General features: G+C 38.9%; 1 protein-coding gene across 1 annotated transcript in view; it reads left to right on the forward strand.

Annotated features, from left to right (window-relative positions):
* The window catches only part of jarid2b (jumonji, AT rich interactive domain 2b), a 119,776-nt gene that overhangs the window by 44,191 nt on the left and 51,586 nt on the right, over positions 1–23,999 (forward strand). Inside the window, exons 2-3 of the mRNA XM_051137228.1 lie at positions 13,962–14,097; positions 21,558–21,681. Of these exons, the coding sequence (XP_050993185.1) occupies positions 13,962–14,097; positions 21,558–21,681 (260 nt within the window). The remainder of the gene's footprint in view (positions 1–13,961; positions 14,098–21,557; positions 21,682–23,999) is intronic.

Raw genomic sequence — 23,999 nt, forward strand, 5'->3', positions numbered from 1 at the left:
GGTGATCTAATAATGTGAGGCGTTTGCCTGTCAAATCTTGCACATCCCGATCTGCTCGCACATAAATCAGGGCCTCCCCGATCATATCAAACATGTTTAATAATTAGGATTTTAAATCTGGATGATCACGGCTATGATTACGTCAGTACTTTCACAATAGCCAGTGCGCGACCGCAAAACAAGCTGCTGTACGGGTCCGTTGGATAGTGGAGATGGAGGAAACTGCTTGTGGAAGTTTTGCAATAACACGACTGTCTGTATAATGTTTCGAAAACGTACCACAACCGTAAGGACAAAGAGAAGCGCTGGGGTGAAATCGCCTCAGTTTTGAACGTACCGGCTGAGTGTAGAAACTAGTAAGCTGCTAGCATGCTAGCCAACATATGTAAGCACTAGTTGCTGAAACATCAATGACGATCTGCTGCGTGAGATCACGTGAGGCGCTCCCTCTGGCATGATGATCTTAATATTCTAAAGTGTGTGAAGCGCTATGATTTTTAACTATTGTAGTGTGTGCATGTTTGAGATTTGAAACAGCACTGGCTGATACGGTGACCTTTGGTTTGTCTGATATATAAGAGTAAAACTGCTTTTGAAATGTTTAAGACTGTCAGAGTTATAGAGGGTTTGCACCTACGTCAAAACAGCATGATAGCACGGTTAATGTACTACTGAATATGTTGTTCTGCTAATTTATGTTGTCTAAACCATGAGAAAAAAACGTGTGGATGCTGCTAAATCATGTAGAGAAGTACTTAGTAAGCAGGAAAGGGCGCAGTAGTTTGACAAACTAAAGCGAATAGGTGGTAAATATATGTACAGACAGTGTTAATTATGATATTTGCCTAATATTTCATCTACCTGACCGGAAATGAAAAGAACAAACATGAATGTTGTCAAGATTCTGGCCCTGGAAATCCTGGTTCAGTTTGGCCAACTACAGATGTCTGTTTTTGCACTCTTCTCCTTGATTTGTTATAACTTTTGGCAGTCTAAATAATACTCTAAATGTTTTTTCCAGTCCGACCAATTAGTACAGCCCAAAACATGACAATATTTGACCATTTTCAGCAGCAATAATCAGCAAAATTGGCGAGTTCCGTCCAGTTCAGTGGCACTGTTTACGTCCAGTGCTGCCAATATGGCAGATGCGTGATGCGATGTTTTTAATAAACATAATTTCCAAACCTACCTCTAAAAATAGTGCAAAATGCAGTTTGAAAATGCAACATGTTTTCTTAATTCATTCTGCTTTGGTATAAAGTCAATTTTGTACACAAGCTTTAAACCAGAGAAACCAGGCATCTTTGAAAAGTTTTGGTTTTCAGTGGTGTGTTACTTGGCTTTAACTGATGCTCACTGACAGAGAGATCTTTTACAACTGTCTCAAGTTGTCATTTATGTTTAAATGTGAATCCCCCACTATTTTAGTGGTGAACTGTCAGAATCAACCGATAATTTAGTAGATTTGCAGTGGTTATGAGTTTATGAGCATATTTTTTTACCCTTTATGACTGTGGTTTATAGGCTAAAATAAAGGTCCAGTTCTTCTGTTATTACTCTGTAAATGGGATTGGGATGTTTTAGCAGAGACATTTCTTTCGACTTCTGACTGTCTGAGTCAGATTTGGCCGCTCTCAGCAGAAACCTGCTTTACTGTCACCTCACGTCCTCACACACACACACACACACACACACACACACACACACACACACACAGAGCTTCTGGCACTCCTCCAGTTGGCAGGCGCTGGTACCGAGGTAACAAGCTAACTTTGGTCAATTACACCAGAGTCACAAAGAGCAAATGAGGGGATGGATGAAGATACTGAGCGGAGCAGAGGTCAGGGCCACGGAGAAGTGCATGTAAGACATCTCGCTGTTAGGGGAAAAGTCATTTGGAGGAAAGGTAAAAATAATTTTAAACAGCTCCTGTATCTACTGTTGAAACCATTCCACATTCATAGATGCTTTATTCCAGATTTCAGTGTCTTGTATGCATACAAAGATCTCATAAACGAGTTTAAGCTCTCATTTGTCCGGTAGCACTCTATCTCCCCCGTCATCCACTTAAGCTGAACATCCTCTGCTCTGTGTGCAATTTGATGGCCACACTTAGCTTGACATACGCTGTCCAGCACAAACGTATTGATTGTACATGATATGGATTGCTTTTTGAGCGCTCCGAGTCCCTCGGGTGGCTGAATTGACTGTTGCTCCTTTTTCTAAAGTCCTTGTCCTTTCTGCAGCTTTTGAAGACCGAGTGGTCTGTCAAGAACATAATATATTCCTGATTTGCATGCAGTTGAAATGGCTTTGTGCAAGATTTAGAATTTTATGTAGCCTCTTTCTTTCAGAGAATAATAAACTTTGTAAGTCAAGGAGTGTTTTAACAGCTGACTTTTGCTAAGCGGTAATGAGCGTGCTGTGTTTACTTGTTCTGAGTTCTTCTCTGTAGTTAGCCTGATGTTAGCAAAACCATGTGTTTTCTTGCATAGATTTCCCAAACCCTCCGCCGCCAGCTTAAACTCTTACATATGACTCAGAGAAACTCATGTTTGTCTGTGTGTTTGAGCATTAAGAGCTTCCGCCAGCTCTACACGTGAGCCTTGGAGGCCCACACTGAATGAGGCATTCTAGGATACATGAAGGGAGATTGTAGTTGACAGCTTTGGAAACTGAGATGTTGCAAGATCAAACCTGTTTTCGGAATCTTTTGTGGTTAAAGTGACGTAGCAGCTTTACCCAGCATGACCCAGATGCTATACTAGGTCAAAACCAAGTCCAACAGCTGGTAGTAAATACCACTTTGAAGCAGCTAATGAGCATAAATGACCTATTGGACCAGCCAATAGGTCAATTTTGTTGTTGTTTTTTTGTTGTCTTTTAGGGCCATTTTCTTTTTTTTTCTTTTTTTTTCCCATTTTTATTCCAAAAAGCTTTTGTATTTTGTTTTATTTTTGCTTTTTTGTTTTGGCTTATCTTTATTTTAGGGAGGCAAATTCCAAAGTCTTCTAGCAAAATGCTGTTTTTTTTCTTTACTCTGGCTTTTGCCTTTTTATTTTTGTCTTATTTTTTCCCCATATTATGGGGACATTTCAGCCAAATGTTTCTGGAAGTTGAATGGGCATGCTTTTGCCAATCACTGAAGCTCCGCCTTCAGCTCAAACCGGTTCACACACTTGAAAATCTGTTTTCCTTCCATCTGTGTGTGTTTGTGTTAGGGTGGGTGGCATGGCTGTTGTGGGTTTGTATACATCTTCCTGTGCCACCCAGGAGAAACAAGAGTTGCATTTCCTCTGAAATCCCTCCGTGCTGATTACACTCTTTGATTTCAGCTTTGTTCCTCTCCAACTGCTGCGGCAGTGGAGAAATCTCGGCGTTTATTTATTAAAGGCTTGCACAGGCTGTGGGGCGACTTGTCGGATCCATTAGACAATCTCTCATCAAAAGAAAGGAAGGCAGAATGCGAAGTTTTATAAATTGAGGAAAAAAGAGTGTTAAAGGGACAGAGAGGTGGGGGCCTTGGAGTGTTTGGTTGCGGTGCTGTGCTGTAAACGTGTTTAGCAGAGCCGCATTAAGACTTCACACAGTGCCGGCAGGAACTCTCCAGTTTCATAAGGCTGATCTCTGCACCAACTCCACAGGGCGTTTTCTCCACAAATGTCATCTCACACACACACAAAGTCAGACAGACTTTAATTCCCTCCGGTAATGTGTGTGTGCCATATTGGTTGATTTAACTTCATGTCATTCTGTTTATCTTTTGAGTCACTATAATGTTGATGGTGAATGCATTGTAGAAATGTTACATTAATGTCTTGTGGAGACAGATGTATGCTACATGTTATGTTTTGCTTTTAAAAGATTGAGGCGGATGTGTTAGTCAGTGAATGCTACATTATAATCTCCTCTCATTCTGCTGGTGTTGAGAGTATTGATCCGGTAAGACTGTGAGCTCTGAGATCTCTCATGCTTTACCACGTCTAATGTGTGGGGTTCTCCTAGTCACACACCACTTCCTCAGTCCTGAGCACTCACACACTTGTGTTCATCTGTGTGCGTGTGGTATTCTGGACATTTTAAACACACATGATCAATTCTTGAACGCTCTGTGTGGTTTATAAGTACATGACCAGACACTAAATCAGCACATGCTGAAATCCACAGAAAGCCATGTTGATTTCAGCAGAAATAGAGCAGTCATCATTCTCACAAGTGCTACACTTCGACAAAATTTGCTGTTTTGATTGATTGGATAATGACTTTTTGGCATTTCCCCCAAACTTGGCTCACAAAATGTGGAAAAAAGTCAGCAGGTCCCTTCTGGGCCTACCTGATCTAAATCAAACATATCAAACTGGTCCCACAAACTGACTGATGTCAGTCTCATTTGCTTGTGGTAAAGTTGAGCAGGCAATCTTGCCCTGAATTCTGCCTCCATGCTGCCCAAAATGTAAATTTTGTGGGAATGGTAGAAAAAAGAAACTGTGGTGTGGTTGGCGTCTTCAAAGACTGAGCTATTTTATTAGATCAAGTTAACCTGGTTTGGATTCTTCAAGCCTTTTGGGAGACATTTGTACGTGCCTGCGTGGAAAACTCATTTGGGCTTGTCCTTGTAATTACAACTGAGTAGTTGGTTTGCGTTCTGTATGTGGTAGAGTAGACTTAAAGTCTTGGATTTTCTTTAGCCAAATTATGACAACACATTTGAAGAGCTTGGTCACAAGGACATTGTGCCAAGTTTAATGTTACTTCCGACACAATTCCTTTATAAAATAAACAATCATTCATATCCAGGTCAGGAGATTGCAGAACTGTTTGATCTGAGAAAGGTCAGGAGGACCACACGCTCTCCTGGCTGATTTAGAGCTTTCCTTCCTGTCTGCAGGATGGTTTCATTTGGGGCAGTCTTAATTGCTCATGACTGTATGGTGTCATCCTTTTAAACACATGATCCTTGTTGTATGTGTTTAGAGGGCAGCTAGATGCTTCTTTAGGTGTGTGGTCTCCTGCAGGCTGGGACAGGCCTGTTCAGACTCTTGACTGAAGGAGAGGGTTTGGTTAGATTTACCCTGCATTAATATCCTTCATTCAGCCTCTCCTAGGCTGTTAAGAAATTTCATGAACCACAACAGAGAGTTAGATTGATTTAGCCCTCTTTATGTGTCTAGGTAAGCTTCTAAAGGTAGTTTGGTTTGGGCCCGAGCTTGTAATTTAATTAGGCTTATTATGAGATTTGATCGTTTTTCAGTGAAGTTTCTGTATTTTCTACTTCAACTTGATGGTTTCGATTTACGTGCTATGCATGGAAAAGAGCAGTATGAACATTCTTTAAACTTTCTGTTGAGGTCTTGTGGGTTTGGAATGACATGAGGATAACTGATAACAGAAAAGACAGGACTGTGTCCAAAATTGCCCCCATACCTATATATATTCACTAATTCAGTGGACTAAATTAGTAGACTGAGGTGAACGATGAATGAGGGTATATGGGACCATTTCGGATACACCCTAGGACAGTGCCTCTCAACTCCAGTCCTCGGGGGCCCACTGCTCTGCACGTTTTGCATGTTTCTGAATCTGACACACTCAGTTCATTTCAAGGATCTTTCTCCTAATGAGCTGATGATCTGAATCAGGTGTGGTAAATGAGGGAGACATATAAAATGTGCAGAGCAGTGGGCCTTGAGAACTGGAGTTGAGAACCACTGTCCTAGGAGACCTTGATTAGCTGGTTCAGGGGTGGTCAATTAGGTTTGGAACTAAACTTTGTAGGAAGGTAGTCCTTCCGGAGCAGGAAAGAACACCCCTGGTCTAGGGGTAATCATCAACTCAAGCACCATTGTCTAGATCAGTGGTTCCCAACTACGTTCCTGGAGTCCCCCCCAACACTGCACATTTTGCATCTCTCCTTTGTCTGACACACTTATTTCAGGCCTTGGAGTCTCTACTAAGGAGCTGATGATCTGAATCAGGTGTGTATAATTAAGGAGATATGGAAACCATGCGGTGTTGGGGGGCCTCCAGGAATGTGGTTAGGAACCACTGGTCTAGATGCTGTATCTCTCTGACTGTATATTTTTTTCCCCCATGTTGTTTTGTATCCCTCTTGCAATCCTATCTGCCTTTTCACTGTGGTACAGATCTGTTGTGTTAATTCATCAGCAAAACCCTGGCCAGCTTCTATTCTATGTTCGCTAGCAGACGTAACTGTGGGGCCCCAGTCCAGGGTCGTTGTGTATAGAGGTTTTGTTGTTAAAGCCTCTGTTTATTGGGCCAGCTGTAGCTCTGAAGGTGGCCAGCTCTCTCCTATAACCTGTAATTCAGCCTGGCATTTATTTATTTCTGTTAAAATGAAACGCCTGGCTCTCTTATAAATCTATTACATTTTGGCCGTTGTTTTGCACTTGACGCCACTGACTGGCGATGGCAATTTGTCACTCAGGCATGTCGAGCTCTGTTGTGCCGTCCATCTGTGGGCTGCCCGTGGCACAGCAACAGTGCTGAGCTGATCAGCGGAGCGGAGAGGAAATGATAACAGTGTTCCCGTCTTGACACAGACGTGTTTTTTGCCACCCTGTGCAGTCACTGCAAGCATACCTAGAGGACAGAATGACTTTTAAGGAATCAAGGAATCTGGGATCTTTAAATTTAAGCAGGTATGAGTGCCTTGAGAGTTCTTGGGCATACACTACTCCCTTGCCACTTATTAGTAGCCTCTTGCAAGTTTTGAGGACTATTCCAGACCTGGAGTGAAAGACTTATTTCTAAAAATGTTGTTCTCTAACCTTGACCTTTTAAAGTAAGCCATGTATTCTGCTGCAGTGTGGATGCATAACTCTGAGCAAAGATTGCTTCCCAAGGATCACGCTCCAGCTAAGCAACCCTTGATTCCAGTGCACTCTATCATTGCAATAGCAGTGATCTCGATTCGTTATTGTCAGTTGAAAAGGGGTTAAAGTGGGAGCCCAGGAGAGCGAGTAAAACTCTTTAAAAGGACGGACCCTAAGGACCCTTGGCTCTGAAGTGGCCCGTGTTGCGCAGACATTCCAATGCACTGAGGTAAAGGCTGTAATGGGGTGCCTCTGTTGGCCTCCCGCACCGGATAACCTCTCTCCCTCTCTTTGTCATCCCCTTCATGGCTTTTGCTCAGAGCAAACAAAACAAAAGCACTTTTTTGTCATGGCTGACTCTAGCCGTGTTTCGCTCTCCAACCAATCACCTTCAGTCAGCTTACGGCAGACACAGCGAGCATAGATGTACGCTCTGCGGTGCTGACCCAAATCTCGGGCAAATACCGCTGTGTGTGCTTGTTTCCTTTCTTCCTCCAGCATCTGGAGGACATGTGTAGAGAGAGAGAAAGAAGTGCTTTCATATTATTGCTCTTGAAGGCCATCTCTCCCGGCCTTGTTTTCCCCATCTCTTGCATTGTCTTTTGAGGAATTTGTGTTATAACAAATTTCTTGATGTTAAGAGAAAGCTCACAGTTGGCACGTGGCCTACATTCTTTGTTGATGAGATCCAGGACTGTGACTATATTTAGCATCGATCATAGGATCAGGCTTCCAGTGCTCTTTTAAAAGAGCCTCTCGTGAGAGTATGGACTGCCTGCCTGCTAATGAATCCATTGTCATTACATATTCATCTTCCAAGAAGAACTTCCGACATGAGGATAAAAGAATTTATCTTTTGTTCGTTCATGCTCCTTTCATTGTCAGAGTGATGTACATCTCTTTATGATGTGATTGACAAAAGCATTGGTGGAAGTAAAGGTTTCAGATGGTATTGGACAATTGCCACATTCTGGATAGCTGATATACCTAATGGTTGCACCACATGTCTTTTTTATTTTTTATAGTCATTGCATTCAAACTTTTAAGTGTGTCAAGTTGTTGTACTGTGGAAACTAGTGAATGCATGCTTGTTGTCTGATTGTTAGGTAAAATAGTTCAAACTAGCCAGCTTTGCTAATCAGTTGTTAAAGAAGAACTCCACTTCCAGAACAATTTGCAAATAATTTACTCACCCCCTTGTCATCCAAGATGTTCATGTCTTTGTCGTAAAGAAATTGTTTTTTGAGGAAAGCATTTCAGGATTTTTCTCCGTATAATGTACTTCATTGGTTCCCTGATTTTGAACTTCCAAAATGTAGTTTAAATGCAGCTTCAAATGGCTCTAAACGAGGAAGAAGGGTCTTATCTAGTGAAACGTCTAGCGTCTGAAAAATAAAAATTTGTATACTTTAAGCACAAAAGCTCATGTAGCACAGGCTCTGGGATGTGCGTCCATGGCACTACGTACTTATCTAGCGCGTTTCGCTAGATAAGACCCTTCTTCCTCGGCTGGGAAAGTTTAGAGCCCTTTGAAGCTACATTTTGGAAGTTCAAAATCGGGGCACCAATGAAGTCCATTATACGGAGAAAAATCCTGAAATGCTTTCCTCAAAAACCAACATTTCTTCACGACTAAAGATAGAAAGACATGCACATCATGGACGATAAGGGGGTGAGTAAATTTTTTGTAAATTGGTGTTCAGAAAGTGGAGTTCTCCTTTAAAGGCCAACAGACCTTTGCTTCATCCACTGTGGTTTGTGCAAGTGGTGATTCAGTCGCTCTCATGGTCTAACATGCTGCTGAACAACCTGTCTGGAGGGGATGTTTGCAAAAAAAGATTGCAATAAAAAGAGAAGTTTCTCAGGCTGTACAGGAAATGCATGCTCAATGGTGGTTACTGACAATGCTGTGTGTTCAATTTAGCCTCTTTAAATCTTTCGAAACTTTGCATTTACCCAAAGCAAGTAATGTTATGTATCTGCTGTCTCGTTGACTGCATCTTCATTGCGTATGCCCTCATTGGAACGCTTTCAGTATGCTAGGAGCCCCAAGTCCCACTTGGGCCATCTATGTGATGGGTGTGCGTGTGCATGAGTGTGTGTGAATGAGAGACACTTCTCCTCGCTCTGTCACACACCCATGTGCTCCTGGTGCTCATTAACGAGGCTCCGAGCTCCTTCGGGATGGAGCAGAGGGGGTTTTGAGAGGCAGGGTGAGTGTTCGTATGTGCGCCGCGGGTAAGTGGCGTCTCTTAGCTTGTGCCAGCTCTCGGTGTCTCGTCACATCTGAGTACCGGTGTTGCCAACCAACTCTGCCAGTATATGAATGAGCCTGGCATCGTCATGCTAACTGCCAGAAGCAGCTTTCTGATGCTTGTCTTTGTGACAAATTTTATTTGACAGGTTGGTACGCGTCTGTGCACACTGTAGGCAGATTAGCTTCCTGTATATGATTCTTAAGTCCAAAGTGTACTTCCGTTTAGAACTGAACGCATAGTCTTTCAAAATGTAGGCTTACTTCATTTGATAGCATGCACACGTGCGCTCTAGAAAGTTTCATCAGTTTTTCTCTAGAATTTTAACTGATTAAACTAGAGTGGCAGGTAAATTTTAACACGCTCTGCATTGTTGCATCATTGTGGCACAAGGGGGGCAATGGAGTGACCTTCAAATCCTGTTGAATCAGATATGTTGTTCAGTTAGCTAGATATAAACATGTTGACAGTCTAATTAAACTTTGGATTACTTGCTCAGCAAGATTCTCTTCAAACTGTTTTTCTAACGTGACAGTAGATGACTAGTTGATGAAAACAAGTTGAACACATTTTATGCTGACGCATAGCGGCTACTGCATTTATGCTAACAATGCAACACATACTTGTTTTATGTTTACTTACAGACATACTTGAATTGCTTTGACATTTAAGCTTGTGTAACTAGACTATTCACATACTATACCTGGGTCATTCTATAATTAGTGGTACATTTGACAACGTGAAGAAAAAAGTTCTGTCCTGTCCTGTTTCCCAAAAACCTATACATGAACTTACATAGCTGCTTTGAAACAATCTATATTGTATAAAGTGCTATATAAATAAAGGTGCTCTGTATGAATGTGTGCATAAAATGCCATCTAGGTTTGCTACTGTCCACCATGTTACCTTTACTGGGTAACACAGTTGAAAGGTAACTTAGCTGACATTTTTATTAGTGTTTTGGGCCTGTACTCAACATGGAAGCCTAGAACTACTGAGCATATGTTAGTTTAGAAATATATTTTCATAAGCAAAACTTAGTTGACAATGCTTTTTCATACACAAATAAAACAAGATATATCACAGTAAACACTTATTTTTGAAGCACACACAAATATCTTGATAACCTGATCTAACTGAAGGCAAAATTATTAAGGCAATTTATATTTGAGGTCATTTCCATGCTTAAATTCAGAGTAGAATGAGCAACTTTACAAAATTGGACAGCTGTATGAACATCATTTTGAACAAAAGATATGGCTTTTTCAACATATAGTAGTGTGATTGGGAAACACTATACTGTGTATAGGAACAATAACTGTGTACTAGAAAATTAAGCATTGGGGCTTTATACTGATGAAAATATATATATAAAAACTTTATATACTTCACGGACATGAGATGTACCCACAACCCCCTTGTTAGTTTCAGATCATCTTATTGTTTTTAGCATGACTAAATGCTAAACTGACACCTTTAAAGTTGAAGTGTAGCATTAAATATGTAGTCATATGGTATAACTACCTCAGAGAAGAGTCTGTTCTGAGATTAGCGTCTTTATAACTTGACTCTCAGGGAAAAAAAGAGAGAAGTGAATAGGTTGTTTGCCATGTGTTCTGCTGTCACAACTGTGCAATTAGCTGCTACGCTGACTCCTGGAAGCTTTGTGTCGATTCACACATCCATGGACGCTGCAAAACACAAGCTAACGCTGAATATCTGTAGTTGTGCAGAGTCCCTGTGACTTGGCATTCGTTTTAACGTTGGGGCCAGTAATATGATTGTTCCATTCTCCTAATCGTTGTTTTCATTGCAGGCTAGCGAGCCGCGCTGCGCTCCTACAGCTCTGTTAACGCCAGTATCCAGCTCAGCATTTTTTTTTCCCGAGCTGGAATGCTATATGTAGCGCAAGAAGGAAATAACTGTGGCTGCTTGCCAGGGCTTTGAGGGAAGGGGGAGGGAGAGGAGGGTGGAAAGGGAAAAAAGAAAACAAACTTGAAGGCAAAGCGTTCGTGGTCGGCTCCCAGAGTTGAGAGAAGAGTTTTGTTTTTTTTTTCAGACTGGAGAGGTGTGTGTGCGCCGTGAGGAGTAATACTCTATTCAGCGCTGGCTCTGCGCCAGACCGCGAGGTGATAGCGAGTGCGGGGTAATTGCTGCCTACCCGGCAGCCTGCTGGATTGTGCTCCTGGGATCCAGTGACAGCATCACGCCTCTGAGTGTTTCAGCCCACCTCGCCGTCTGCGCGGAGCGCTCTACGTGCACTCGCACGCTGATATTATTGCAGTCTCTTGGCGTAGGACCCTAGCGTGGCGCATTAGAGCAATAATACGTAGTTAATTCTTAAAACTGATACTTTGTATCGCTTGCTAATTCTGGTGTCTGTGAGAACAACGCTGTGGTTGAGCTGCGGCTTTGCATGCAGGCTATTTTGAGCCGCGCTCTCTCTGTGTGTTCGTGAGCGTCTGCAGGTGTGTGTGTGTGTGTCTCTAACGAGGTGCTCTGGTGGTTTCACACACCACACGCCCAATCAGCCGCTGTCAGGCTTCTGCAGCGCATCAGTGCGTAGAGCAGTCTCGAGGTGTGTGTGTTTGTTGACATGTCTGCTGGGAGATCTGATGTTCACCTGTCAGTGTCAGCCCCCGCACAGGAACTCGCACACGCACACACTCCCATGCCTTTTGTTTCCCTAAGCCCCGCCTTCTGCTTAACCCCACAGGAAACAATGCCACCGTGCCAACCTTGCACTTCTAATTGGGCCTTTCCTCCAAATTTGTCCAGGTCTCGAAATCATTAAATTGACTAAAGTCATGTCGTGCAGTAAGTTTTAGTAAGTGTTTGCGGTGCTTACAGAAGTGATTACTGTTATAGTAACTTGGTGTTCGAGATTTCAGTAATATTTTTTTTTTTTTGTGTGTGGCTTATTGAGTGGCTTATTAAGTGATATGTGTGAGCAGGTGAGAATAAATCAGTAAACTTAAGCCATATAAAGGACAGAACTTCAATAAGTAAAGATTTAGGCCTACATTTTCATCCATTTGGATTACACAATTTTATCATATACTGCTAACTTAAATGTGGAGTATACATCATAAATGAAACATGGCAAAATATCTTGCTGTAGTTCATTATTTACTATTTTAATCTATTTGAATTTATTTAAATAATTATTCAAATTACAATACATTGCAGTGCTTATTTATAAAGCACATAAAAAACATAGTTGACCAACATAAAACACAAAATACAGAAATAACTGAGAAATACAAAACACACACAGCAAAAATTTCGATTAGTATATCTTTTAAAGACAAATTGCTTAGAATCAATATAAATCTGTTAATTGTGAAAACAATTACATTTGTTCAGTAAACAGAAAAACAAATACAGTTAAAATACAGCTAGCTGTGAAAAAAGCGATATTTAGGTAGTTAAAGTGTATGAAATTGAAACAAACTGAATATACTGATAGTAAACAAACTTAGTTATTGTGTGTTTAAAACACATTCAGTTTATAAGTACTGTTGCAGAAATTTGCAACAGTACTTAGTACTGTAGTTTCCTACCCATTTAATTTACACATGTCTGACAAACATGCATCACATTAAGTTTATTTGTTTGTTTTTTTTTATCAAAATGGTTGGAAAGTTTATATGCAATTCAAATACATAAATCTTATAACAAAGCCTTTTTTTCTTTTGAAATATCATAGCAAACATACAGAAATGTGCCTTGGTTCTTTTCAAAGGCTTAGAATCACTGTGAAAACCACTTGCAACATCCTAGCACTGTAGAGGCAGGTTTTGCACATGCAAACGCCACGTAATGTACATTTAAGAATCTAGTTTGGTAGCACCAGTTTTTGTTGAAGGTCTTTTTCCCCCATGCATTAGGCTACAGCGTCACACGGAGAGAACACTTTCCAGAATTTAGTTTAGTAACAGTAAACCGAGGTCAGATTGTGTTGTTTTTGTCATATAGCATTGTCTCTCTTGTTCACGTGAAGAAGTCTTCATTACTTTATTAGTGACACGCTTCTCCTACAGTACGGTAACTGTGAGTAACACAACTCCCCCACGGCACAGGAATGTGTGTAGTTCCCCTCTCGAGACGAGCGCTCTGAGAGAGAGAGAGAGAGAGAGAGGAAGCCGTTATTGTCTGTGTGGGAAATAACATTTTAACTGGCTCTTTGAATGTCAACATATGCGGTTATTTGCTACCATTAGTGTCTTTCACCTCATCTACAGATGAATTCCACTGAAAACCTGATGTACTCACTGTGTTTAAACATGTTTATTTTTCTGTTCTTTTTAATTTAATATTTCTATTGCAATTGCTTTAGTTTTTGGCTACTACACTACTGCTGTTTATCAAATATGCCATGTTAAATAATCCTGCCATTTGGTAAAGGTCTACAAGCAAACCTGTTAATGAATGAAAATGGCTTATTTATAGCATGCCTGTGAGAACCTGACCTGTGTGGAAAATTATTCTATAGATAGATTCAGAATTGTTATCAAGGATTGTTGTCTGGAAAGGAAACTGTATTTTTTGGAAAGGAAGTCCTTCTCTTTGTTCCATTCTTAAAATCTCTCTAAAAGATGATGCAGTTTTTGAAATAGTCCCAAGATCAAACAAATCATTGATCCTAAGGAAGAAGGAAAATCAAGTCATTATGAACCATCACAATAACAGCATTTGATATTTGTCAGAGGAGTGTGTGTTTGTGAGCATTTAAGTGTGACTTTTGCTGTCTCTTTCTGTATCTAAGTGCTGTAGATTGATTTTGTTTACACGAGCAGCTGCATTGATGTCAGTGTCTTGAGTGCTGATGAGGTCTCTGCTATAGTGCTGATGTTCTCTCTCTTTACAGGATGATAATGATGGGATGCCCTGGTCGGAGGAGCGAGTGGTGCGGAAGGTGCTCTATCTCTCGCTGAAGGAGTTCAAGAGCGCTCAAAAGCGCCAGCTCTGTGACGACCTCAGCAATGGAGGAAAAGGGCCTAATGGTAAGACACGTTTTTAGTTTTTCAATCATTTTTTTTTTTTTCATTGTGCATCTAAACGCTCAGGCAATAGCTTGTTAAATTGTACACGGGTATATTTTGGTTCAGTTTTTCAGCTGCTAGGCAAGTCTGTTACCAACACTTTTATATAGGGTGACCATATTCCGGGACGTGTCCTGGCTGGGATTTTTTAAATTGCCAAAAATGTGCAATTTTTGGTAATAACAGAAAAGTAGTTTGACCAATAACATGCAGGTATTGTACATAATAGACCAATCATGGCATGCCAGAAGGTGGCAAAACAAAAACAAAACCTGGACATTTTAGGCATTTTAGGCATTTCGAAATCCCAGCTAGGATGTGTCTGGGAAAAACAGGTTAACCATGTATGGTTAACCATTTGATATTAAAGGGTTAGTTTGCCCAAAAATAAAAATTCAGCCTTTAATTGCTCACTTTTATGTCGTTCCAAACCCGTAAGACCTTTGTTCATCTTTAGAACATTAAGATATTTTTGATAAAATCCAAGGCCTGTTCCACGGCCCCAAAGGTCTGAGAAAAAGCACTGCAGTATATTTCTCTGGGTTCTCTAAGCCAATAATATCAAAAAAAGGTTGAAATGTATCCTTTGGAAAGCTATAATAGGGTCGTTTAGAAAAGGGGCCTGTCCAAATGTACCCAAAATCCTATAAATCCTAAAGGAGTTTTAAGGGGATTATACCACAGCTGGCACAACAACAGTCATAATATTGTTTTCTTTGCGCACAAAAAGTATTCTCGTAACTTCATGAAGGTTAAAACCTAAACCGCTGATGTCACATGGACTATTTAAACAATGCCCTTACTACCTTTCTGGGCCTTGAACATGTCAGTTGTGCTGCTGTCTATACAAGGTCAGAAAGCTCTCAGATTTCATCAAAAATATCTTAAATTGTGTTTCGAAAATGAACAATGGTTTTACAGGTTTGGAACGACATGAGGTTTAATAATTAATGACAAAATTGTCATTTTTGGGTCAACTAACCCTTTAAAATCTGTTACTAATGCATGTTTTCCAGCATATAATTGGAGCCAGCTTTGATTTAGCACTTTCTCTTTGAGTGCAGTGCAAAGATAGTTTTGGTGTGATTTGATCTACTTTTGTTTGGTCAAAGGAACCTCCTAAGGAGGTTTCCAGTGAGTATATGTGTAAAACTGCAATGTGATCCAGGTTACTTCAGAGCTTTGGAAGTCGTCTGATAGCTGCGTGTCTGGCGCTGCAGCTCAGCACTCTGGGACTTCACTTCACACGGGCCTCAGAAAGCCAGAGCTTTCACTAAAAAGAGTTCTGAGTCTCTACAGGGAACAAAGAACAGGCCTCATACGTACGAGTCTGCACGGCCAGACAGAGGCGAGAGGGAAAGCCTTTTCTTGATGTGGGCTTACCCTTTTTATCACTCAATTGGGAAAAAGAAAAATAAAAGAAATACAATAGTGAGACTCAATTCCCTTTCAGCAGTTGATCGCTTATGTCAGGAGTGACAGGACGCTTCTCTTAACTTAAAGTAGACAGCATTATTTTAATATCAAGGCTCTGAGAAATAGTCTGCTTAGTATGCCATATAATGTAATCTTTCTTGCTAAGTTTCCTGGTTCACAAATATTTAAGATCACATAGGTGTTGAAAACGTTTCACTTTTAAGGTCCACTTTTAAAAGACTTTTTGCTGTTTTTCAAACATTGTCTGTTTTACTTCTGCTAATCAACCGATGTCCACAAACAGCGTAGTCTCTCGCAGCCAAACTACTCTGAACTAAGTTTATTATTCAGAGTAGCTGCCGTGTGGCCGGCTGGTGACAGGTAATCTCGTCCAAGGAGTTCAAACGCAAACCCCTCGCCCCACATGTAAACATGCAGAGAGGCTCGAGCTGAAGGGGTTTCTGTTGAGACTACGGCAGGTGGTTTGATATACACTCTTTGAACAAACTCCTAAACTGATAATAAGCTCTTATCACAACAGCCCTTAATCTTGTTTTCTTGTTGTCGTATGTGTTACGTTGCATTGCTACCCCAGGGTAACGCTAATCCCTTTGAACGCAGGGTGTTTAACGAAGGGTGATGTATGAAGACTTTGTTCACAGATGCAAATGCTCAACAGACGCAAACTCAGCGTGTTTTGACACGCAAGGATCAGCGTCAGATTTGGATTCCATCCGTACGTGATTGAAAAATGTGTTAGTCTATATACTAATGCATCAGATGCACTTTTTTTTTGTTTTATCATCTTGAATACAATTGTTTTCTTTTTAAAACCTCCCTTGCTAAATCAATCTCCCAGATTGTGACTTCTTGACAGCTGTGTATGGACGGTGATGCTCTATTTTAAAGAGCTAATCCTTCTTTTTCTTTGGTTTGTTTTACTACTTTCATTTTGTCTGTTTTTGTTTTTATAATCTCAGACCATCTAAAATGAAGCTCATTATAGTCAGTGCACAGCTCCATGAGTAATGTAGAGTCTTCAAATGTCTGAGGGAACCAAACTCGGTGTGACTGCAGATCACTACTCTTCTGCTCTGCTCCTGAAGCCCATCGTTTCCCAGCTCAGCTGGCAGAGCAGACAAAAGGGGACCATCAGGGGACGTGTTTTAGCTTTTGTGTTTCAAACAATGTGGCACTGGCGTCCATTTTGAGGCAACGTTAAGAGGACAAAAACTGCCTATTTTGGCCAAAGCAACTGTGTCTGCCACCACAGGCCAGACATGCTCTTATTAAAGGCAGTGTTGGGGAGTAGCTAGTTACATGTAACGGAATTATGTAATTTAATTACAGAATAAATGTAATTGTAATCTGTTACTGAGGGAAAAAATGTGTAGTTAATTTTCAGTGACTTATGAAAATGTTAACGATTACAAAGGGAGTTGCATCTGAATATTTTAACACGCATACAGATTTGATGGATTTCTTTCCCAAATTGCATCGACTTCTCTTAAATATGAGACACCAGTGTTTCAGGAGTTTCGGACACAGAATAGGACATGTTTATTCGTTTTATTTCCTATTTGGGTTTGTGTATATTGTTATATATTGTTATATATATATAACATATACACAATGCCCTGATTTTATTTTTTTTTTATTTTTATTTTTTTTAGTTAAGTAAGTTAATTAAAAATAAATAAATAAATAAGTTATATAAAGTTAAATATATTTTATATATATATAAAATATAATATAAATTAATCTAAGATAAACAATCTCAAAGTAAAAAGAGGTACTAAAGTCTGACTTTGTGGTAGCTGTGCTTCAAAATTAAATTATTAAAATTTTAATTCAAATGATAAAGGATTTTGAAGGTCTGGCCTGCCTGCTTTAAATGTTTGAAAAAGAGTTTGAAAAGTTCAGAAATTTTTTTTTGAAAAAGATTAGACATTTAAATGTTAAAAAGTAATCAAATGCAATTAGCTACATAACTTTTAATGAAGTAATTGAAATAATTACACTACTTATTACATTTTAAATGGAATAATCTGTAACCTATTGCATTTGCAAAGTAACCTTCCCAACACTGATTCACATATAATAATAAATACCAAAAAATAGCTGAAATTATTAAAATAACCCACTTCAAAAGTTTGGAAACCTTTGGTTCTTAATACTGTGTGAGGTTACCTGGATGATCTGCAACTTTTTTTTTTTTTTTTTTTGGTATTTCACCCCCCTGCTTTTTGTATATTTCACCCTGCTGCTCTTAATGCATTGTGTTTCCTTCTGGAGCATCAGTGAATGTTTGAATTTTTTTAATAGTTGTGTTTGAGTCCCTCAGTTGTCCTGAATTGTGTGAAAAGATGGATCTCAAAATCATACAGTCACTGCTGGAAATGGTTCAAATATGCAAAAGATGCTGAAAAACTGAAGAATCTTCAGGACCTGGAGGATTTTTTTCTGAAGAACAGTGCTCAGTTTAACTGTTCAGAACAAACAAGGGACTCATGTACAACTATCACAAATAAAAAAAAAAAAAAAAAAAAACAGTTGTAGATCATCCAGGTAACCACGCACAGTATTAAGAACCAAGGGTTCCTAAACTTTTGAAGGGGGTTATTTTAATAATTTCAGCTATTTTATTGGTCTTGTGGACTATATGTAAACATCTTTTATGCAAGATCTTACTCATGTCAGTACTAAATAAAAAATAACATGCATTTTGTATGATCTCTCTTATTTTGTTAAAATTATTCACATTTTCACACATTCTGCAAGGGGTTCCCAAACTTTCGCATGATAACGGACTACTTACATAACATGCTCATAGTTATCAGCTGCCACTCTGTATCTCCCAGTGATATGTCTTAGTGATATGATATCTGAATGATTAGTTTTATGACCAAAGCTGTGTAGTTTTTGTGGGGTCAAAACATGTAATGCAATGCAAAACAGTGATAATGGAGAGATGAACAAGGAAATGTTCTTCAAAAACCTTATGTATCATATTTGATATAGTCATTTTATCATGATTTTTAAGAAATTATGTTTGGATCAAGTAAACCTTCAATCCAGTTAAAGTCCAGATTGCTTCAGTTCAGTAAATGTTCATTTTGAAACATTACAAACAATATAAAAGCTAATCTTGCATTTACTTTATTCACAGCAAAAAGACACACAAACCATAACCTGAATGTTTCTAAAACCATACAAGAAGGCCTTTTACTTGCTAAAATTTGATATAAACTATCAAAATTCTTGTAAGAGATAGTTTACAACAGGTTTGTGAGCAAAGTTTTGATCATTTAGAGACCTTAGAAATTTGTGTAACAGTTAAGATTGTTAACTTTATAGGGTCAAGAAAATTGTAGAAGTCTAAGCATATACTGATTGGTTGTACTAGTCTTAAATGTCCAATCTGTATTTAAGTCCAGTTTTGGACCAGGCCTAGGTCAACGGACAGCAAAATGGCTCCTAACCATGCATGAAGCAGGTTTCCAAGCAAGTAATTTTTGTGTTTATTTAGTGTTGTAATTCAGTCTAAATGTGTCTTGTATTGTTACAATTACACTCTGAGGATCAGATATGAGACAGGACACTCCTATGCCGCATTTCTCCATTGATTCATATTTAAAATTTACTAATGCGTTGCACATCATAACAGCACAGTGCTCGCACGACATCTCGCTCTCTGTGGAAACCAGGAGGTGAACGCAGCGAGGCGACGGGCTTAGTTAAACACGCATAAATATGATTAGAGGCCCTGAAGGACAGACGGTTGATAAACCGTCACACGCTCTCCCGGCCTGTAGAGAGAGAGAGACAGGACGTTTGGCTCCGCTAGACTCCGACTGTCTTTCACACAGCCACTCAAGTGAGACCAACATATGTAAAACACGGCGCGGGAAGCGAGCAGCCCGCGTTAAGCTGTTTACATCTGATCCCTTTCCACCCACGTCGGCTTGGCCGGCTCTCTCGGGTTTTGGCTTCCCGTGTCGTGATGAAGGCAGCGGCTCGCGAGCTTGTTTGCTCTTGTTCTTGAGGAGTCGTTTTGAATATAGGACATGTTGTTTTGCTGCTTTTCTATTTAGAGTTAAACTGTCCCAATTTTCTCAAAGACAGCGTTGTCCTGTGAGAATAGACCTCGTAGGACTTCGCTTGCACGCTTTGAAGTCCAGCCATATTGGTCTGTATATGAGAGAGAGAAGCATTTTTATAGCTTTTCATGTATGTGTTGGAGAGCAGCTTTATTGTAGTTTCTTTTTTTCTCCAGCTGTTTTTCCGGCCGGTTGGAGATTTGATGTCCAGCTCTGGAAATGTTGGATGATTCTGGATTTTCACTTAACGAATGTTACTAAACACGGAAATTAAATCAGCTGAGTCGTATAAATGGAGAATGGAGTAATCCTGGATGTGCTAGTGTTAACATCCAGAGCTGTTTACATGTTGTATTACAGGTTTCCTTGTGTTAAATGCTGTTCACACTCAGCATGTAACTCACTGGACACTGAATCTTACTTTTAATGCAAAATATTTATTATTTATTATTTATTATTTATTACTTAATATTAATTTTTTTTTCTGCCACTTTTTTTTTTTTATCTCACAATTGGGACTTTTTTTCTTTTTTTTTCCCTCAGAATTACATGATATAAATTTGTAATTCTGGCTTTTTATCAGACTTGCATGATATAAACAAATATAAATTCAGAATTAAAAATAAAAATGTATCAATTCTGACTTTTTCTTGCAAATGAGAGTTTGTATCTCAGAATTCTGACTTTTTTTTCTTGCAATTCTGTTATTCTTTTTCCTTAGAATTACAAGAAAAACTTGCAGTTGTGACTTTCTCAGACTTGCATGATATAAAATCGCAATTGTGTGAAATAAAGTCAGAATTGAGAGATAAAAACTATAAATTCTGACTTTTTTTTCACAAATGTGAGTGTGTATCTCACAATTCTGACTTGTTTTCTTGCAGTTCTGACTTGATTTTATGAGGGATTACAAGAGAAGCTCACAATTGTGGCTTTTTCTCAGACTTGCATGATATAAAATCCCAATTGCGAGTTATAAGGTAAGAATAGCGGGATACAAACTCTCAACTGCTAGAAAAAATGTCTGAATTGCGAGATGACTAGCAATTCTGACATTTTTTTTCTCGCAATTGCGAGTTTATATCTCACAATTGTGACTCTTTTTTTTTCTCAGAATCACGTGATATAAACTCACAATTGTGACACTTTCTCAGACTTCCATGATATAAACTCGCAACTGTGAGAAATAAGGTCAGGTTTAAAAGATAAAAACTATAAGTTCAGACTTTTTTTCTTGCAGTTCTGACTTTCTCAGACTTGCATGATATAAAATAGCAGGATATAAACTCGCAATTGTGAGAAATAGTCAGAATTGAGAGATAAAAACTATCAATTTAGATTTTTGTCTTGCTAATGTGGGTTTGTATCTTGAAATTCTGACTTTTTTCTTGCAATTCTTTTTTTCCTTAGAATTACGAGAGAAACTCGCAATTGTGCCTTATTTTCAGAATTGCATGATATAAAATCACAATTGCTAGAAAAGACAGAATTGCAAGATAAAAACTAGCAACTCTGCCTTTTCTTTCTCGCAAATGCGAGTTTGTATCTTGCAATTCTTTTGTGTACTTATGTTTGAACTGTGAGTTTATGTCTCACAATTCTGACTTCATTCTGACTGCTGAGTGTTAAGTTTTGTGACTTTTTTTTTTTTAGCCTCCATCTCTCTCTCTCTCTCTCTCTCTCTCTCTCTCTCTCACTCTCTCTCTCTCTCTACGGTTGGACTCTGAAGTAAACATCTCTCTTTTTTTCCATTTGCTCGTGCTCCACTTCAGTTCTGCATTGCGTTATTAAAGTAAAACCACACGGTGGTGATGATATTTCATTTTAAATTTGATTACTTGACATGCTGCATCTGGACGTTGTTACTGTTTTTAATTTTTTTGCTGTTTCTGTCTTTCTCTACAGCTTCCTTGTCAAACGGGCAGCTGAATGGATGTGGGTCTAAGGGAGGACGTAAAGAGGACGGGTCTTGCTCTCAGAGCACAGATGGAAGCAGCGAGTACTCAGAGGACTGCCCGGCCAAAAAGAGGTGAGTGAACCGCTCTCGCTCTCTCAGAGGTCAATGTTAAAGAGTCGGTTGGATCCCTGGCGGATAACTCGAGCTGAGACTGCACTTTTAAAGACAGCTGAAGAAGAGAGTATGAAAACGGATGGCATCATTACTGCGGTATTTTCAGATGGAGATATTTCACTTGCTGAAGACGTCAGCCTTCCTGTTTATAATTTCCCCATTTGTTTCTATTTCCAGCTTTATTTAGCAGAAAATGACAGTTAGGAAAAAAACAGCTTCATTAAAAGGAGTCAGAGGACCTTATAACAAGTGGTAATTCTTTGAAATGAATTGCTGTCATGGTCGTTTTTAATTAGTCACTTTAAGACATGCTTAAACATTTTTAATTATTAATTAAAAGCAGCAGAGTTAATATGTCCAAGTACAGTCGGTAATTAACTATTCAGCGTGTAATTTCTCAGGATGTTGTAATCTGTGATTTGGAAAAGCTCGGAGAGAGAGAGAGAATGCTAGCTGCTTGGAGAAGAAATATAATAGACAAGGTTTTTTTCTTTTTCTTTTTTTTTTGAGCTGTGCCTTTGAGGCAGACGCTGCCTAGAAAATGGTGAGAAAAACAAGTGACGGGTCTTTTTCAGTAGAGAAATCATAAACTGCTAATTTCCTTGGCCACACTGAGCTTGTAATGCACTTTTGGTGCTCTATGTTGATTCATATTTTTCATCAAATGTCCTGGTTAGGTTTGGTTTCTGGCTAAGCAGCTTGTCTTGTAATTTGTGTGATGTTTATTGGAACCGTAGGGCTCAAAAGAATAGTTTGGCCAAAATGGCATTTCTGTCATCATTAGATGGCCATTTCAAAACCATATGGCTTTATTTCTTCTCTGAAACATAAAAACAGGGTTCGTACAAGGTGCTTAAATTGCTTAAAGTACTTGAATTTTACTTTTTAAAATTTAACGCCTGGAAAACCCTTGAAAATGGCAATATTCCTGAAGAGGTACTTGAAAAGTGCTTGAATGAATGAAAAACAGTATATCTATGAAATAAATGTCTAATTTCATGAATAAGCACGCACAATTCAAAAAACAGCATACTTTTTTGCTTATTCCAGTTAATGTCAGAAAACAATCAAGTTAGCCAGTAGTAGTACTGACAGTGTCGTGTAAACATGTCTGAAGTTGCGAAAAGAGGAACAGATGAACCACATCAATTGAGTCATTTACCCTGGAACCGCTCAGATTGATTCAAACTCATTTCAAATGACTTTTATACCATTCACTAGTGAAAACAAGATCAAATTAAAAGAGCAATTCATTTTAGAATTTCAACATCGCTTGTAATGATTTTAAAAAGCATGTAGTGGTGGGTAAAACAGAGCTTTTTGAAACTCAAAATCGCGTATATCGAATCCTTTGATTTAGATTGGAACTTTGCATGTCGTGAATCATTTGTTTTAGATCGGGACTTCAAATCTCGTATCGCAACGAGTTCGTGAATCATTCCGCTAATTGAATGATTCAAATAAAATGATTCTTGATATGTGATTTGAAGTCCTGAACCAAATCAAGTGATTCGCGATCCGAGTCCTGATCTGAAATGGTTTGCTAATCGTTATTCAGATCAGGATTGCAGAGCACAGATCGTGAATCATTTGATTCCGATTGAGACTTTGTGCGGTTCGCGAATCATTTGTTTCAAATCAGGATTTCAGAGCGATTTTGTGTATTATTATTTGATTTTTAAAGTTTTAAACAGTAGAACCATTAAGACAGTACAGTTATAAAAAATAAAGAAAAAGAAAGTATACACAAATACAAACCCCTTAAGAAAATTAACCATGGTTTTACTATAGTAAAAGTGTAGTATACTTTGTAATATTTTAGTATTAATATTTTGAATGTGCTTTATTTTTGCCATTTTTATTAGTACATTTTTATTTATCTTTTTCATTTTTTTTAGAATTTAAAATAAAAGACATAAGTGAGTTCTGATAGAAGAGAAGTTCTGAAAGAAGTTCTTTAAAAAAAAAAAAAAAAAAAAAAAAAAGTAGTGATTGAAAGTCCTTGAAAGTCCTGGATTTTCATTTTACAGTGTCTGTATGAACCCTGTAAAAGGAGAAATTGAGAGTAATATACTGGTCATTCCTTTCCCTGAATTTACAATGAATGAGGACTGAAGCTTTCAAGACACAAAAGCTTCATAAAAGTAGACTCTTGCACTTTATTCCAAGTATATTGCTTTGTAGGATAAACAGGCCAAAATGTAAGCCATTATTCTTTTAAATCTTGATATCCACCCTAGTTCTCATTAAAGGGACTTGAACTCAGACCACAATTA

The sequence above is a fragment of the Labeo rohita genome, chromosome 19 (genome assembly GCF_022985175.1).
Source record: "Labeo rohita strain BAU-BD-2019 chromosome 19, IGBB_LRoh.1.0, whole genome shotgun sequence".
NCBI classification, from domain to species: Eukaryota; Metazoa; Chordata; class Actinopteri; order Cypriniformes; family Cyprinidae; genus Labeo; species Labeo rohita.